This window comes from Triturus cristatus, chromosome 4_2 (assembly GCF_964204655.1).
Source record: "Triturus cristatus chromosome 4_2, aTriCri1.1, whole genome shotgun sequence".
In the NCBI taxonomy this organism is placed as follows: Eukaryota; Metazoa; Chordata; class Amphibia; order Caudata; family Salamandridae; genus Triturus; species Triturus cristatus.
This window is the reverse complement of record NC_140586.1, coordinates 779,641,298-779,659,355: the sequence shown is the minus strand read 5'-3', so window position 1 is coordinate 779,659,355 and position 18,058 is coordinate 779,641,298. Positions and strand designations below refer to the sequence as shown.

Below are 18,058 nucleotides of genomic sequence, written 5' to 3'. Positions count from 1 at the left end.
GTCCCCCCGCCCCCCCCGACCTCGCTGTCGCGCCACTCCGGCCAAACACCAGCCACGACTGCAAATTCCAGCAGGAAATTAAACTTTAGCCATGATAAAATATGGTGACAGCACAAAGCAGGCACTGAAGAATAGAAAAACAAGCGGGCACCCTTTAACCTATCAACATGGCTCCTGGGATTAGACTCAAGTGGAGAGGAAAAGAAAGCAGATTGTTTCTGTTCAGTTGATGTCCATAATGAGTAAGTCATAAAATGGTTGCTTCAAGGTCGTTAAGCCAGAAGACTTTGACTTTAAACACATTCTGTGAGCATCAGTTTGTATTTTGGCCTGTTATTCCCAGGGCTGCTATGGCTCCTTATCTCAGGGCATCTTGTAACTATGAGTCAGACATTTGATGCTTATGATTGAGAAGTTCAACTCCTTCAGTTGATTTGCACCCAACCACATTGTATCAAATCTTGTCCACCATTGACACAGTTTCTGGCCTTCACTTTGAGATGCCAAAGACATAGCTTCCATTGGTGCAGCAGGTGCAGTGGCACATGGTACCAAGGTCTGAAGGACCCACAGAGCTCTGATCATTGCTCTCTTTTATCACTCAAACAGATGCAGGGTTGGGCATCTCCATAAAACACTGGAAACTTTACTATGACGTGCATGTGTGTTTGGTTCACTGCAATTTTGAGAGCCTCACAGCCTAAATTAAACATCATCTTGACGAGCACATTCTCCTAGGTCAAGCTACTGGAATGGTTTCAAACCGGGAATTCTTCCAGGTCAGAAGGTAAGTTCTTCACTGGTCTCAAAACAAGAAAAAGGCCGACCCGAGGCCATCACTAGCTAGCCTAATTTAGGTGCCTTCCCCTTTAAGATCTTCACACAGCGACTCTCCTTTTTATAGGAACTTTCTAAGTTATTTTATAAAATAACATGGATCATTTCTCCCATTGTTTCTTCAGGTGATGTTTTTTTATTGTAGATTATCTCTTTTGAGCTCGATATTTTTCCTATATTTTTCTCTTTATGTGTTATTTATTCTTATTTTGTTAACTGTTATTTACTAAATACAAACAAAAGATCAAGGAGGGAGTCTAAGGGAAAAGATGTTCTAAGACCAGCGCGGATATATTCCCCAAAAATGCTCTACAAAAAGACGGAATATCCATGGGTCTATTTCCTCTAATGGTGAACTATAAGCATGTCATGCAAAATGAAACCTCTAGTTTTACCTGAATGAGTCCCATTTAAAAGTACGGAATCCCATCACTCACTGAAGTGACATGCTTCATCATCTGGGATCTCCTTTTGGTCGCAAAGCTTAGTGCAGCCAAGAGCTATGACCCCCTCACTGTGAGGGAGGAGCTCAGGGATGTTTTGAAAGGTAAGATTGGATTACCTAAAATCCGTCAGATGTTAAGAGTTAAATTTGTAAAGGTGATGGGCGCAGTGCAAGTTGTATCAAACGTGATGTGCTCATTAAAATGGATAATCAGAAGAAAACATGTTTATTCAATATCTACTGATGTCCAAATTAAAAAAAGTGCAGATGCAGTGTTGAAAAAATAACTGCATAAGTCCAAAAGCATGGTCTTATGCAGTTATTTTTTCAAAACATCCCTGAGCTCCTCCCTCACAGTGAGGGGGTCGTAGCCCTTTTGCAATTAGCGACCCCATTGGGAATCGCAAACAGTGTCTCAGACACTGTTGTACATTGGCAATTGCGACTCGCAAATTGAGACTCGCAATTTGGTGCATTTTGCAAGTCGCAGTTGCAAATGGTCGTACATCTGGCCCGAACCTCTCCTCTTAGCTTCAGAACATGCTTCTAAAGACCCCGTGTTATCTACTCTTGTAAATTCACATGCTGGTTTGATTTGAATTCCTTAAGTTCTTAGAAAGTGTTTGAACATAATCTTTCATTGCGTTCTCACCGATCTGTGCCATTTTTCAAAGAGACCGTGTCCAACCAGGACCAAAGGTCATGTGCTTCATTGTATCAGATTCCAGGACGTGTCTAGTTACTTTCTCCTACAAATATTTGACCATGTCTGACCAAAAAAATCAATAAATTTGATCATACAAATAGAAGAAATAAAAGGCCACCTGGGTACCTGATTGAAACATTTCCTTCTTGACGAATATGCACAATATTTTAGAAGACCAGTCTTGCATACAGATGTACATGTTTTTAAAGATTTGTTTGGATTCATCATACAGGACCAACTTTATTACCAACTGAATTAGCACTTTTGTGAGGAGTAACCATTTGAACATAAAGTGTTGAGTCCTGTGTGCATGTGTATGTGATGCTCCCTGGTTGCCCAGTGCATGTGTAATGACAATTTGTTTTGTTGCAGGTGTTTGACCCCTTGAGGTTCCTGCCAGATAATTCATCCCATAGGCACTCTCATGCATATTTGCCTTTCGCTGCTGGCTCAAGGTACTATGCTTGCTTTTCAGTATATATATATTGTGCAATTATTCCTACATGTAGATTAGGTGAATGGAACGATCATGTATGCCTTGTTTGGAGGGTATCCAAGGGGATTACATGAAGCTTATACCTGCGATGATTTTTCATTCTTATGTTGGGGGACAGATTTGCATGCAATTAATTCAGAATTTATTTACCGTGTGTCTCATTAATTTTTTTTAATGGCCAAATTAAAATTCCGGCAACTGAATAGAGGCCTTATTTGGTAAATGAAAGTACAATCTAGGTTTGTGCTTAACTGTAGTGTATGGACTTTGACACAACAAAGGTGTCGATGTGCATTTTATCTGGGGTCTTGTGGAGCAAGTAGAGAAAAGCCTTTTCAGTTTCCCCCCGCCTATCATAACAATTATTGGACTGCCGAGCTCAATTGCACAAGGATTACCCACATGCAAGTTACTCCTCTCTCTCCCCACAGCCACAGTGTGGTGCTTGTTGTGATTACAGTGTCCGTAGTGGACAGGTGAACTTTGCTGGTCCTCATATGTGGGCACTGGGCCGAGGGGTCACCAGTGGGTGTTTCTGAGACTGGCCGGTAGTGAGGCAAGGGTGGTACTGCATCCAGTCTGAGGTAACTGGGAAAGAGGCCTCTCTTCTCCTGGGTGGTGGAGGAAGGTCATTTGTTCACTACCACAGGTCAATCTATTCCCACCCAGTACTCCAGTTGGATTCTGGGTAGTAAAGGCACTGTGAATGAAGTCACAGGCAATCGAGGAGGAATAAATTACTTTATGGCATTTGTCTCCATCTGAAATTTACCATTAATGCTTCATGTATTGTCAGGTATGTTTTTTGCAATGTATTCGTAGCTATCCTTATATCAAAGACCAATAAGATCACAATAGCAGCATCCGCGCACGCCTTCATGCAGTGCCCTGCTAAGAATAGGGAGACGCTTCTAGACCTGCCCACAAATAAATAAATCTGTGGGGGCCTATGGCACTCAAATTCCATACATTTAAAGTGGGGGGGGGGTGCGAAGTTGCCAAGTTGTTGCCACTGTAACTTCACCTAATTTTTTTTTCTTCACAAACCAACTTAATTATGTTCCCATAAAGACACACAGCACAGTCCGTTTCAGATTCAGTGCACAACAAATAATAAGATATTGTTACAATGACCTTCATTCCCACAGGTAAATCTTTAATCTCACAACATCCAACAGTACTAATTCTAATTCTATCCCATTTCATAATTCCCTCCAGATGAGTTGTTTGGTGTAGCCACTGTACCTCCAACAGTGGCGTGAGCTCAGTTAATTTTTTGTCCCATAAATGAAAGTCCAGATCTTGAAGACCACAGCAGTCAAGTCTGTGAGGTGGTGTGTCCCAGTATGCTGTTGAGGCCTAATCAAATGAGTTCTATGCTTTATATGCGGGTTGTCCTAGCCTCCGGTCAGCCATTCGTTAATTAGCAGTAGTTGGAATGTCCAATAGTACAACTGAGTATCGGCCATCTCTGTTCCTCATAATATACCGACATTGGTCCTAGGGTATGCCGGGTGAGTGACCTGACCATAAGAAGTTGCGAATCACATTGGTGAATTTCTGGAACCAATGATTTGGTATCTCATACAGAAGATTTTGGAGCATGTATAGAACATGGGGGAGATCATCATCATCTTAAATGACACCACTTCCCCAAGAGGATGGAATAGCTGTTTCATTTTGGTATCCAGAGGTGAGAGATTAAGGCTCCATTCCAGGTCAGGGTCCCGAAAAATGTAGATGCACAAGCAGTGGAAACTCAATTTTTTAATAGGGATACATGTTTGCAAAGATATAGTCTCTTGATTACCCTGAAAAGGAACCGGTAAGGAGTTTTTCCAATTCACTCAGAGTCCGGAAGCGTGTTCATATAACTTTATGATCTCCGGGGAGTAAGGCCCTGAAAGGTGTGGGTTTGCTAGGAAGAAGAGGACATCGTCTGCATGAAGTTTGACCCTTTCTTCCACCTAAACTTCACTTAATTTTTTAGAAACTTTTTCAGCTTTATGAAAAGCAATGTTGTTGAAGTGTGAAAACAAAAAAAGCCAAACACGCTGCCGTCACAAAATGTGCAGATCCTGATGTGGGCCTGTTGGGAGCCAGGAGTATGTGTTTTGATTGGACCGAAGTTGTGTGCTTTCACAAATAAATACCTTGCTCTCCACTCAGCTGTGATCATTATATATATTTATCCAGCTGCCTGAACTTGAACTTTCAGGGACACACACATAACATTGAAATTCTATTAAGGTGTGAAATAGATGGGGACGTGTCCAAGATGGCGACGGGAGCAGTCACGTCCTAAGCTTGCTCCGTCACGGCCACCAATAATCCTGTCTACAATGTGCCAATGACCAGCCAAAGTCCTTTGGTTCTGCGGTGGGATGCACTGAGGGTGTTCCGCGACCTAGCCGATACTCACCTGCCAGCACATTCAGTGTGTGGGGAGGTCGATATCTGAAGCGGAGGACTGTGCCCGGGCTTGCGACCCTTCCCTCATTGGACGTGAGTAAAGGGCTCACGTGCCCGCTGGGGTCTGCTGGGTTCCCGGCGTCCTTTCTCCCTTCTGTGCAAGAGTTACCGCCGGGTGGAGCATCACCCTCTACCACTGGAACCGGGCCTGGCCGCTGAGATGGGTAGGCTGCCCATGCCTTGAGCTTGTTTGTATGGCCAGAGCCTCTAGAGTGACAAAGGCATGGTTGGCTGGGGCCACACGCTTTCCTGCAGACTCTCCCCCAAGGACTATGCGAGGCAGCAACACAACCAAATCGAGGCCCCCCATTGGGCAGTGATCATCGTCGGGGAGCGCCGCCTCGGTAAACTGTGGACAAACCTGGCCGCGGAGGGGGGTAGGCAGCCCGCTCCCCCTAAAGTCCACTTGACAATACAAAGTAATAAGTTGTCTTTTTCTCCTCTGAGCTCTGCTTTTCAGAATTGAGGCCTCTGTATTGTGCTATTTGTATTTGCAAAGTACACTATCACCCACAAGGATATGCTGGCGCTGAGCAAGTGTATGCCTAGCCAAGCTGAAAGGGCCCAATTCCGATGTCGTTAGGAAGGCCTCCGAATCAGATTTGGCTTTACCGGATCCGATTCGTAGCCCTTTTTTCCAACTAAATCCTACACAGGTCCGAACGACCAAGTACGATGCAAAGATTGAGTACGCGTTTCCCAACCCGATCCTGTCCGTACGACTTGTTTGTAGCCGAATCGTGCCGCGCAATGGAGCCGGATACCGACCGAGCGAGTATGATGCCTGATTCGGACACCTGCATCGACTCGGTCTCAGTGAAATGAACTGGCTGTCGGAAACATACTTCGGGGGGCCGTAGCAGGCACCCCCTTCACCCAGAGGCCTCTGAATCTGTCACGGGGGTGCCAATGGTTCCCCCCGATCCAAGCATGCACAGTGTGGCGGGCACAATGGGGTGCCCGCCACAGAGTTTACACTTTGCCCCACCCCCCTGTTTGCTATGGGATCTTGTGTACGCGTCTAGTATACACGCTCCTATAGAGTTCAATGGGAGTCCGAGCGAACTGAGTCCATAAGCATACGGATGCATTGTACTTGCTCGCTTGGACTCCAGGAACATGATTCGCATGGAAAGCCCTACGGATCAGAGTCGTACGGAGAGCCTTCCTTACGAGATCGGAATTGGGCCCTCAATGGTGACATTAAAATCTAGCCAAAATACTAGCGAAAGGAGTCTTTCAGGTCTGTACGAAACACTGATCAGAGAACTATACTCAAGACCCACAGAACAATTTCTTAAAGCAGGCTTGTGAGCTATTGGTAGCTATCCAGTTGCTAATAAGAAGCTCCCCTCTGTGCAATGCAGCTTATAAATTATAAGCTTTCCCATGATTTAATTAGTTCATTTATTCAAAATTTGAAAAATGTGTGTAGTTTCGGGAACTCATTAGATCATGTTTGTATAATAATGTTGGTTTTCCCAAAAATTTATTTAAAACTGATATTTGAAGGATAAATCTTTCTGCATTGAGGAGAGTTATTACTAATTTTATTACCTTGATGCCACAACATTGCTACTATGGCTGTTGTGTTGCCCTTGTTGAGAGATTCCAAATGGATCAATCATTTTTTGGACATTACTGATGATACATCAAGGTCCTCACTACTGATAATCTTGCACAGAATAATCACTTATGTTACCTTGTCGGATATGGTCAGTATTACAACACTGATAAAAAGTATTAATAGCTTGGAAGTATTTTCATTGAACATAAGTAGCTCTCATCAAGGAAAAGGTTGGAGACCCCTGCAGTGGAGACTGAGAGGGAATGTTCAGAACTGCTCAACTCGCATGACAGGGGTTTGGGACAAGCAATCTAAAATTCAGTCTTTTCGAGAGCTTACAACATATGCATTGGTTCCTCTATAAACCTTACAGAGCAAACACAGCCCCTACTTCCTGCTGTTGTCGATGTAGTTAACAGGACAGAGACTCACCCCATATCCTCTGGCCAGACCCTGTTCTGGGGAGCCGATTACGATGGTGGGCAGACCTGAGTCCGCCAGCCATCGTAGAGGGATCAGGACCGCCCGCCTGTCATACGGCGGTCCCGCACCCCTAATTATGATGCGACCACCGCGGTGGTCACATCTGGCAATTTAACATTGCGGCGGGTGCTGCTGGCTGCAGCACCCACCGCAGTGCTAAATGGCCATGTTGTGCATTTCCCTGCACAATGTGGCAGGCACGTAGGTACCCCCCAGTGCACAACGGCCCCCCACCCCATAGGGGTGGGCCAAAACGGGCCCCCCACATCCAGCCTCCGCCAGCCTTTCCATGGCGGTTCAACCACCATAGAAAGGCTGGCTGATGCCAGCATTGTGATCGGGCGGGTGGTACCTGCTAGGCACTGCCATCATATCCCCGGTCAGATCCGCTCTGCCAGGCAATCGCAACAATTGCCTGTGGCAGAAGCGTGGCGGATGCTCTTTGCGCCCACCATGCTTGTGGCACAATTCCCCCCGCCATCCTAAGGGGGCGGGGGAAATGGGAGCCAGATGGCGGAGGGACCGTCACTGCTGGGCCGGTGGTAGCGGTCTCGCCGCCATCGTAATGAGCCCCTAAGTTCCTTCTTGCAATTCATGTGGCACGCTATAAGAGGTACAAGTGATCTGCTCTTTACTCTGTGCCTGGTTTTGGCAATCATGCAAAACTCACAACATTGCAGGACTCTTAACCTCATAAAACAGTTGATTGATTGAGTTAGAATGATTCTTGCATTTCATGCACTAGGGAAATGACCAGGGTCGGGGTGCCGCTTTTGTTACTGGGGCCTACAAAAATCTTAAAAATTAGCGATGGTTTCTAACTATAAAAAAAGATGCATGCCCATTTATGGGTGCAAATAAGCGATAGATCACTAGTAAATTTACAAGCCTCAGAAGTACCTGAGAAAATTATTTCTTTATCAGTTAAATAGACAATGTTTTTGAAATATTTAGGCAAAACCTGCACATATAATTCTGAATGATGGATTAATGGAAGTTTAGGATCATCAGAATATATGATCAAAGAATCTTGTTGGGTGATATTTATTGAAACTTTATAATTCCCTATTCCATCTTTTTACATTCACTGTGGCTGTTGTACTAGTGATGTCTAAAAAACACAAGCATTGGAGAAGACAGGGTTCCCTAATAACATGTCCCAGAACCAAATGGTATTTTAATCAACAAACATACTGAAAACTTCTCATACAAACAACAGCACAGTGAATGATTGAGCAAAAACGTGCTCAGTGCTCCTGTACGTGATACACACAAGTGATAAAGCATGATTAACATGTGTATCAGAACAACAAGACCAGCAGAGCTCGTCAAAATGTTACATAATGTGTGAAAGGTCTGTGTTACAGTTGACGGTAAAATATACTTACAAGAATGCCAGATGCTCCTTCTGCCTGGCTCTTACTGGAAATTAAAAATTAGAAACATACTTTTAAAATAGATGAAAACAACAAACCAAATGCTAAATATAATAACAAGTGCAAAGTGCTATAAAACTTGCATTGCAAGCAAAAATAACACGTAATAAATTCTCTACCTTGCCATCCAATCCACAATAAACCATAAATTGTGCCTTGCTGAAAACTAAAAAGCGACAAGGGGCCTGTCAAATCCACAGAAGCTATGGCTACATGAAGTCCACTGAAGCCTTTATTACTAATATGTTCTTGTGTGACAAACTAGTGGTGCTTTTCCCATTGTTATTGTATTTTGGTTTATTTTTGCAGGTTGATCCGGTCCCTCTTTCATCTCTCTCTTCGCCTCCGCCTCCTCAACAGGAGCAGGAGTATCCAGCTTTCCCTGCTCCGGGGTCTGACCTTTCAATTTTTTTAATGCTATGTACAGTTTTTTTAGCAGGACGATGATTCCATCTGTTGTGCCTGCGGGCCCCATGGGTCCACCATCTTATTTGTCGGGAGGTTTTCTGGAACAATATCAGCAGGCGTTGTTACTGACTTTTGGCCCAGGTATCTAGGCCTCCTCCAGCTGAGGAAGATGACACCTTGACCAGAAAGAAGTTCAGCAGGAGTCACCAGCACTGTTTACACCCTCTCTGACTTTGTCTGCATCCGCTCCAGCATCGCATCATTTCGACTCCAGTTCCATTAGCCTCTTCCATAAAGGTGCCGAAGTCAGCAGCACCATTACCAATGTCACCGATGCCGGTACTGGCTTCACCAGCGCCATTATTGAAGTTGCATAGATCTCTCTCAGAGGCTTCTTGAAGAGGAGCATTTTTCGGAGAAAGCGATCTTGAACTGAAAGAGGGAGACTGGATCCAGAATTTGAGGATGTGGAAGTGGCAAGTGGCTTAGACACTTCCCCGTAATGGGGATTGTTGTCTCCAAAAGGCATTCCTATGCCAGAAGTTATGTCATACCATTCAGTGATTAGGAAAGCAGGTGACAAGCCTAACTTTCTCACAGTAGTGCTACATTCTACTTCTTCCACATCAGAGCCTTTATTGCCTTTTAATGGGGCATTAGCTAAACCAATTCTTGAGGCTTGGCAGAGGCCTCTGTCATACTTTTCAGTATCTAGACCAATTGTGAGAAGATACAAACCAGGTCCGGGAGATCCAATATTTGTATCCACTCACCCTTCACCTGAGAGTTTAGTGTTACAAACTTTCTGTTCATCCAAGTTAACTCCTGGGTCTTTTCCTATGTACCCAGACGATAGAGAATCTAAACAAATTGGAACAGTCTACAAATAAGGCGTTTTCCTCTGGTAGCGTGTGGTTGTAGTCAACCAACGCAATTGTTTTATGGGGATAGTACATTCATGCACTGATGGACTCTGCCAAAACAGTGATCCCAACACTATGTGAGGATGCTTATGGACAATTTACTGAACTGTTGAACGACGGCATGGATGCTGATTGATCAGTCATTTAGTCGGGCCTGGATACCACCAATTCGGATGCAAGAGCGATGGGAAATTCAGACACTTCAAGGAGGCACACATGGATGAGAGGGTCTGATTTCTCACTAGACGTGCAAAATACCCTGATTAATTTGCCTTTTGATAGGTTAAGACTGTTTGGTGCCAAAGCAGATTCTGCCTGGGAAAGATTTAAGGATAGCAAGGCAATGGAAAGATCTTTGGGCCTTCAATCACAGCCCATGGATTACAGGCAGTTTTAGAGGTTCCATGGGTTTAGGTTTGGAATTAACTTCTCCTTTTGAGAAAGGCAGCAATACCATTAACATCAGCAACTCTCTAATCCGCTCTATAGGAGTTATAGGGGGAGGGCAGAGATAGACAGCAAAGCTACCCATCCGCCATCTTCCTCCTCCTCCGCTTCCTCCTCTGCCAATGTCCCTGGAAAGCAGCCCTAGTTTTCCCATCTTGGCGCATGCTATGCTGGTAGGAGAACGGGCATCCCAATTGCTACCACAGTGGAGATCCACAGCATCGGATTAGTGGGTGTTAAATATTGTAGACAAGGGGTACGACCTACCCTTCCACTAATTTACCCACCCTCCCCTCCACAACAAGGTTTTTGTTCTGAAGACCATATTCTGCTCCTTCAAAAGGAGGTTCAATCCCTACTTCAAAAGGGTGCAGTGGTGTTGGTTACAGAGCAGCAACAGGGTCAGGGATACTATTCCCTGTACTTCCTGATTCCCAAATAGGACGGTCATTTGCAGACGATCCTAGACCTCAGGATTTGGAACTGGTTCCTCAAGCATGAAAAGGTCAAAATGCTGACCCTAGCTCACGTGCTTCTTGTGCTGGAGAAGGAAGACTGGATGGTTTCAATCGATTTACAGGATGCGTATTTTCACCTCCCCATTTTTTCAATTGCACAGGTAGTATCTCTGCTTCATGGTGGGTCTCAACATAACCAGTTTGTGGTCCTTCCATTTGGTCTAATTTCCGCACCTTGAGTCTTCACAAAGGTGATGCTGGTGGTTGCAGTACATCTCAGAAGGTGGGGAGTGCCAGTATTCCCTTACCTGGATGATTGGCTGATAAAAGCTAAATCTCCAGAGTTGTTGTTGCATCGTTTGAAGTTGTCAGCTCATTTGTTGTTCAACCTGGGCTTTTCCATCAACAATCCCCAGTCCCACCTAGGGCCTCTCTTAGCGTACCCTGTTCATAGGGACAATACTGAACACTACAGTGAATCAAGCCTTCCCTCCTCCTCAGAGGATTCAGGACATTAAGGCTATGATTCTGATGTTTCAGAATGGAGTTATTGCTCCAGTCCTGAAGGTCTTGCACCTGCTAGGTCTGATAGCCTCATGCATTCTGTTGGTCACACATGCACGCTGGCACATGAGGGCCCATTAGGGGTGCCTCCTTATGCAGCATTTTCAACACAACAGAGATCTCAAAGAATCAGTGAGGACCTCAAGAGACACAGCAGCAGATCTTCGATGGTTGGTGTGTCCGGCAATCTGTTTCAAGGGAAGCAATTTTAGCCGCCTCCTCACTTTGGCCAAAGTGATAACGGATGCCTCCACTCTAGGGTGGGGAACTCATCTGGGGGCTCTGGACATCAAAGGACTTTGGTCTTCAGAAAAACGATTGTTTCATACCAATCTGTTGGAATTGCAGGTTATATGCTTGGCCCCCAAGGCCTTCCTCCCTTCCATTTGCAGTCAGTCAGTGAAGGTCTTGACAGACAGCACTACCACAATGTGGTATGTAGAACAAGCAGGGAGGTGTAGGGTCATATCTTCTCTGCAGAGAAGCTCTATGACTCTGGTCCTGGGCTTAGGATCATCAGATTTGTATCATAGCAAATCACTTGATCGGAGTTCTAGACGTGTGTTTTTCAGCCAATCATGAGCAGTGTCTTGCTGGGGGACCCCTGAGATAGACCTTTTTGCCATTATGAGAACACGCGCTGCCCATCATTCTGCCGCCTCCAGTATCCAATGCAGGGAGCATTTGGGTATGCGTTTCAATTGGACTGGGACTCCCAGCTGTCCACATTTTCCCCCATACCCTAGATTCCTCTGGGTCTCAAGAAATTTGACGAGACAGGGCCCAAGTCATATTAATAGCCTCGGACCGGCTGCGAAGGGTGTCGTACACAGACCTCCTTCACCTCTCCCTGTGCCCTCTGCTCCATCTCCCTTAAAGGGAAGACCTCCTTTCCCAGTCCCAGGTGCAGGTTCTACACCCCACCTCCAGAATCAGCACCTACATGCCTGAAGATTGAACAGGACAACCTAAGTTCTTATCTCTGCTCCTTGATGTGGTGGATGTTATTTTATCCGCCAGAAAGAACTACACCAAATCGGTTTATACTGGTAGATGGCCTATGTTTGTAAAGAGGTATGGGGAGAATTCTTTAGACCCCTTGAAGGCCCGTTTGTCTGATATATCACGCTTTGCTGTTTCTTTGGTGCAGCAAAGCTGTGCAGTTGCAACAGTTAAAGGCTATTTAAGTCCCCTAAAGTGTTAAGGTTTATTAAGGGACTTACTAACAAATACCCTCCCACTCTGTTCATTATGCCTCAGTTGAATATTAATTTCGTACCTACTTATCTTATGTGTTCTGCATTTGAACCTTTACATATTTATCATTTAAGGTACTAACATTTAAAACATTTTTTGTAGTTGCTTTAACGCCTGCTAGAAGAGTTAGTGAGTTACAGGTCCTTAGCGCTAAGCCCCTCTGAAAGAATTTCTATGCGGATAAGTTGGTTTTGAGGGCCAGGACTTCTTTTCAGCCAAAGGTGGTTACTCCATTTCACTTAGGCCAGCCCACCACCCTTTCTCTACTCTTTGTCCACATCCTTCTAAAGAGGAGGAAGGCTTCATCGACTGAACCCTAAAATGGCTGTTACCTTTTATGTGAACAGAACTCATGATCTTCGGCTGGATGATCAGATGTTTGTAGGATTTGTGGGGCGAGATGAAAGGAAAAGCATTGCATAAAATTATCCCAATGGATCATCCTTTGCATTAAGATCTGCTACACCATGGCTTACAAGGAACCTCCAGAAGGTATTAGAGCTCATTTCACTAGAGTGAAGTCCTCAACTTCTGCATTGGCTAGAGGTGTCCCTGTAGTTGACATCTGTAAAGCTGCAACTTGGGCTTCCCTCCACACTTTTGCAAAGCACTATTGTCTAGACTCTGGAGTAAGGAGTGACAGTCACTTTACTCGTTTTGTTTTTGTAAGTTTTTGTTGTATATGCAGACAGGCAACCACCTCCGAGTGTAGGACTGCTTGGGGATTCTATTCAAAAAGTGAGGAAACCGCAGGTAGATGTATCCATCAGATGAACAAGATACTTACCTTCAGTAATGCATTTTCTGGTGGATACAGTATCTAAATGCGGATTCCTCACTGACCTACCCAACTCCCCGTTGTTTTTTCTTCGTATGCCAAGCAGAAGTTTTTTTTATATATTTTGTATGTATTTTAATGTTCATATACATATATGATGGTATATATTTAGATATAAATATATAGATCTTGGATTTAATGTTTAGAATCTGTGATTGCATTTGTGATGATGGTTTCACCCGTTTGCCTCAAAGGCATGAAACAAAAGGGTGGAAACTGACATCACCACGCCGACGAGGGCTTCTTATGGCTCAAAGAATGTCATGTGGATTCAGGGGCATTGTGACATCCTCGTTGACGTGGGAGAGCTGTCAAGAAATGTTTCTGTGTAATGCTGGAGTATTGGGATATTCAAGAGGTGAGGAATCAAAAGGATAGCAATCTGCAGGTAGATACTGTATCCACCAGAAAAATGTGATACCGAAGGTAAGTAACTGGTTCTTTAAGGCTGGTCTGCTTTCCAACCTCAGATTATTAATTCTTTAATGTATAAGCATTATTTTAACATCAATAGTGATGCATTAGTAAGGGAATGACTAAAATGTTTATAGAAGATGCTGTTTGTAATAACCCATGCAATATTCTCCTATGGGTTTAATGCTAATTCCTCATACTAAAATAACTTAAATTATGTTACTGAGGAATTCCCAGAGGTAACATGGTTACTGTCTTTGTCATTTAATACTACTCTCTTGTAGGAATTGATACAAGAATCCTATTCCACTGTTCTATGAGAGTTCCTCTCCTTTTATATTGAACTCTAAGGAGTCACGTAATAAGCACCAAAGTGGAAAAATACTGTATGATGCCATGGCACATGGCCGAACTTATAATTTTAGTTATCACTGGGCATATACAGTTGAAGGCACCTACTTAGCAATTGAGGAAATCTACACTTTACGTAGGGTAAATGATGCTGGCGATAATTGATATGTTGGCCCAAAATGTTTTGATGACATCTATTAAATGTACTGAATTAAGGCTTCTTTCATACCGAAGATATGTTCCTCCTTTACCGCTTTCTATTTGACAGGAACTGTATTGGTCAGAACTTCGCCTTGAACGAGATGAAAACAGCTGTCGCCCTCTGCCTTCAGCGGTTTAGATTCTCAAGCGATGAAACCAAACCTCCCATCTTGGTACCTCAAGTTGTTTTACAGTCCAAGAATGGGATACATGTGAATGTGAAGAAAATAAAGGATGACTGACCACGGATGGAGCACACTGATCACAGACGGTGACCACTGATGAACGACAGTACACTAGCTCCAACAGTTTTTTAATAAGACTAATAGTCTTAAAAATTAACATTTTGTTTTCGAAAATAACTGTTAAACGTGGGAAAATTATGGGCAAAGACTATAAAATAGATAAGGTCGGTAAAAGAACATGCATGGTGTGTAAGTGTATGCTCGTGTGTAGATGTGGGAGGCTGAAGAGTGTTAGATTAGTGTAAGAGTGGAAGATTAGTGTACATTTTAATTGCCACAATGGCAGAGATTAACATGTTTGTTATAATCATAAACCTGCTGTCTACATGAGTAATTTATAGTAAAAGGGTTAGGATGAACTTAATTTAGAATCATTCTCTCTGTTTAAATAAAGTATGCAGGAAAATGTCAGTCTAATTGATTTATCAAAAGTTAAATATACTCTGCCACTAAATTTTCCATATTTTAAAGACTGGTTCTTTTCAGTAAAGGTTTACTGATTTACCTACCCTTGCTTCTCTGAACCTACAAAAGTTAAACGTGGATTTCATCGTAGGTTTGTTGTTTACAGTTTGCTTTATGAACCCAGGCAATGTCAAATTGGGTCACGTCTTTGTTACTGTGTTGTTTTTCTGAGTCTAAGAAATGTAAATTTAATTCATATATTGGCTATTTTGTTTGCTGTTTTGTATTCTTTTCTTAACCTAAGCTAGAACCATTTAGTGGCTATCTTGTTTACTGTCTTGTTTTTCTGAACATAAACAATTTAAAAAAGAATCATGTTGCAGTTATCATTAATGGTGTTTTGCTTTTATGAAGCTAAATAATTTAAGCCAGAGTCATGTCATGATTATTTTGTTTACTGTCTTAATTTTCTGATGCAACGCCTCACAATTTAGAGTAGGACAACATTGGGCTTATAAAGTTCACTATCGTGTAGTTAAGATACATAATTTAAGCTACAATTACACTAAGGTTGTTTTGCTTCTTGTTTCCTAAAATGACAAAAGCAGAAATTGGCTTTCGACAATCGAACTGCAACAACAACATATAATCTTTATTTGATTTTAAAAATAAAATCATAAAGGACAAGTCAATTAAGAACAAAGAATAACATCCACAGGATCACAGCTTTAAAACACCTGAAAGGTAACATACAAGAGAAAAATAGACTGTTGGTGAGTTTAGAAACTGTAAATACAGTAAGGCCGGTCTACCTTGCGTGATTTTAAAATTGGTCGCAAAAACATATATCGTAGAGTGTTGTATTTTGAGCAAAACATAACAATGTGTAGTGTGTCGTTAACCAAGACATTGTCACAGTCACATAGGGGCTGCTCCGATTCCTTAAAACAGCCATGATTAAAAGCGACTAAACGCAGGAATAAATTCAGCCTAAAATAAGTCAATAAACGTCGCGCATGACGAGTTATGTTCCAAGTTAAATAGGGTTCTCAGTTACTAACCGTTTTCACCAAGAAGGCATTTCTAGCTGAAAGTTTCATATTGCAGAGTCTTCCCGGTCTGCTGCCATCTTATCTGCGAGTGCTGCTGCAACCAATTTATGATCAGACCTTTACCAAGCAGCTAGGATTAGCGTATAAATCAGGCCTTCCTAAATACGTCATGTTATGGAATATGTAAGCCAGCCATGGGTTCAGGAGGGATTTATCCAGTTTTAAACAACCCTGTAGTATTAATCTATTAAAACCAAGCTCCTCCGTTGTCCAAAGTGATAACTAAAATTTTAAGGGGGAAAGTCAGATCTGGTCAATAATATAACCTAATCCCAGTTCTTTGTGAATTATTTCATAAGGTACACTTTTTGGGACTCCCGGGTGGCCCCTTAAAAATGTTTTTCCTGCTACTTGGATCGGGCGACTTGGCCGTAGCCCCATATTCCACTTCCCTAGCTCGCTAATGGTACACACTTAAACTTGAAAATGTTCAAGACAGATTTCATGAGTGCGCCCAAACCAGTGTGGGAAATACCCAATACTAAACATGGATCTATTAAAGGATATCACATTCTGGGACATAAGTGAGCGCCAATTTAGACCAGAATCCAAATGGACCCCTAAATATTTGAACTTATCTAGCTGACTGACGTGGTTACTGTATACAACAAATTTCATCGTTTTCGTGTTAGGCGGGCCAAACTTCATAACATGTGACTTTGGGAAGTTGGTAGAAAAGTCAGGCTGCTCATAAAATCAATCAAAAGATTGTTTTTGTAAACCCTTGGCCTCCGAGCAATTAAAACTGTATAATCTTCGTATAGCCGGTACATAACGGCTTCCTGCTTTAGGGACATCCACACTCGGGTTTAACAAATCTTGTTCTATTTGATTACTATAAAATATAAATAAAAACAGAGCTAAAATACACCCTTGACGCACCCCACGCCGCAGTTTAAAGTGATCAGTGCATTCCCCGTTAGGAACAAACCTAACACTTGCCTAGAAATCTTTGTGCAAATCATGCAAAAAAATTATTAATGTTGGTCCACTCCTATCTGAGCCATCATGGACCATAGTTTAGAATGGTTGACTCTGTCAAAGGCAGAGCTAAGGTCCATGAAGGGTAGATGAACTGCCACCTTTTTGACCTTAGTATACTTACAAATCAGTAAGTAAAGGTTTAGGTTTTGCTCAATAGTACCCCGACCTGGCCTAAACCCCTACAGTAGGGTGGATAAAAAGCCTCTCTCCTCTGCCCAATCTGAGACACAATCTAGTAAAATCCGGCCAATAGTTTTCACCTCTGAATCAATCAGAGAAATAGGCCTAAAACAAGAGGGGTCTAACCTGTTACCCTTTTTAAAAACAAGGACTATTATCGATTGAGACCAGGTTAAAGGAAGACATCCAGTGACTGCTGAATTTAAGTGCCACATTAACAAGGGAGGGAAACATCCATTACAACGCAGTCATTACACTGCACTGCTTTTACAACGCAACTGTTACAACGCAACTGCCTTTACATCGCATGTCACTACAATGCATTATAAGGTAAGTAATAGAGATTTTTTAGTTTTAGGGTGGGTACGGGTTTTGTGGCCTAGATGGGAATAGTAATGTTTACCCCCACACTATCCAATACTTACCCTACTGTTGCAGTCACTGGAGTGGGAATAGTAATTTTTACCCATACACTATCCAACACTTACCCTACTGTTGCCCTAAAAATATTATGCTGTGTAATGGTATGCGTTGTAATGGAATGCGTTGTAATGGTAGTTTTAAAAAATGTGTTGTAATGTCATGAGTTGTAAAATAATGCAATATAATGGTAGTTGCGATGTAAAAACCGCGTTGTAAAAGCATGCTTTGTAATTGTTTGCGTTGTAACATCATATTAACAAGGGAGCTCACATGTCTATATCAGTTTTAAAACGATCCCCTAGCACCCCGTCAGATAGTAGTCGGGAAATGGCTGCTATAACCTCAGGTAATTGAAAAACAGTTTGCTCATTACTCCTCGTATCATTCAGTTCCCCAACCTCAACTT

The 18,058-nt window shown here is 42.8% G+C and overlaps 1 protein-coding gene across 1 annotated transcript in view; it reads left to right on the top strand.

Moving 5' to 3' along the window:
- The window catches only part of LOC146835034 (cytochrome P450 4B1-like), a 318,638-nt gene extending 303,260 nt beyond the window's left edge, over positions 1–15,378 (top strand). Inside the window, exons 11-12 of the mRNA XM_085602694.1 lie at positions 2,361–2,443; positions 14,371–15,378. Of these exons, the coding sequence (XP_085458820.1) occupies positions 2,361–2,443; positions 14,371–14,545 (258 nt within the window). The 3' untranslated portion in view covers positions 14,546–15,378. The remainder of the gene's footprint in view (positions 1–2,360; positions 2,444–14,370) is intronic.
- Positions 15,379–18,058: the final 2,680 nt, after the last annotated feature.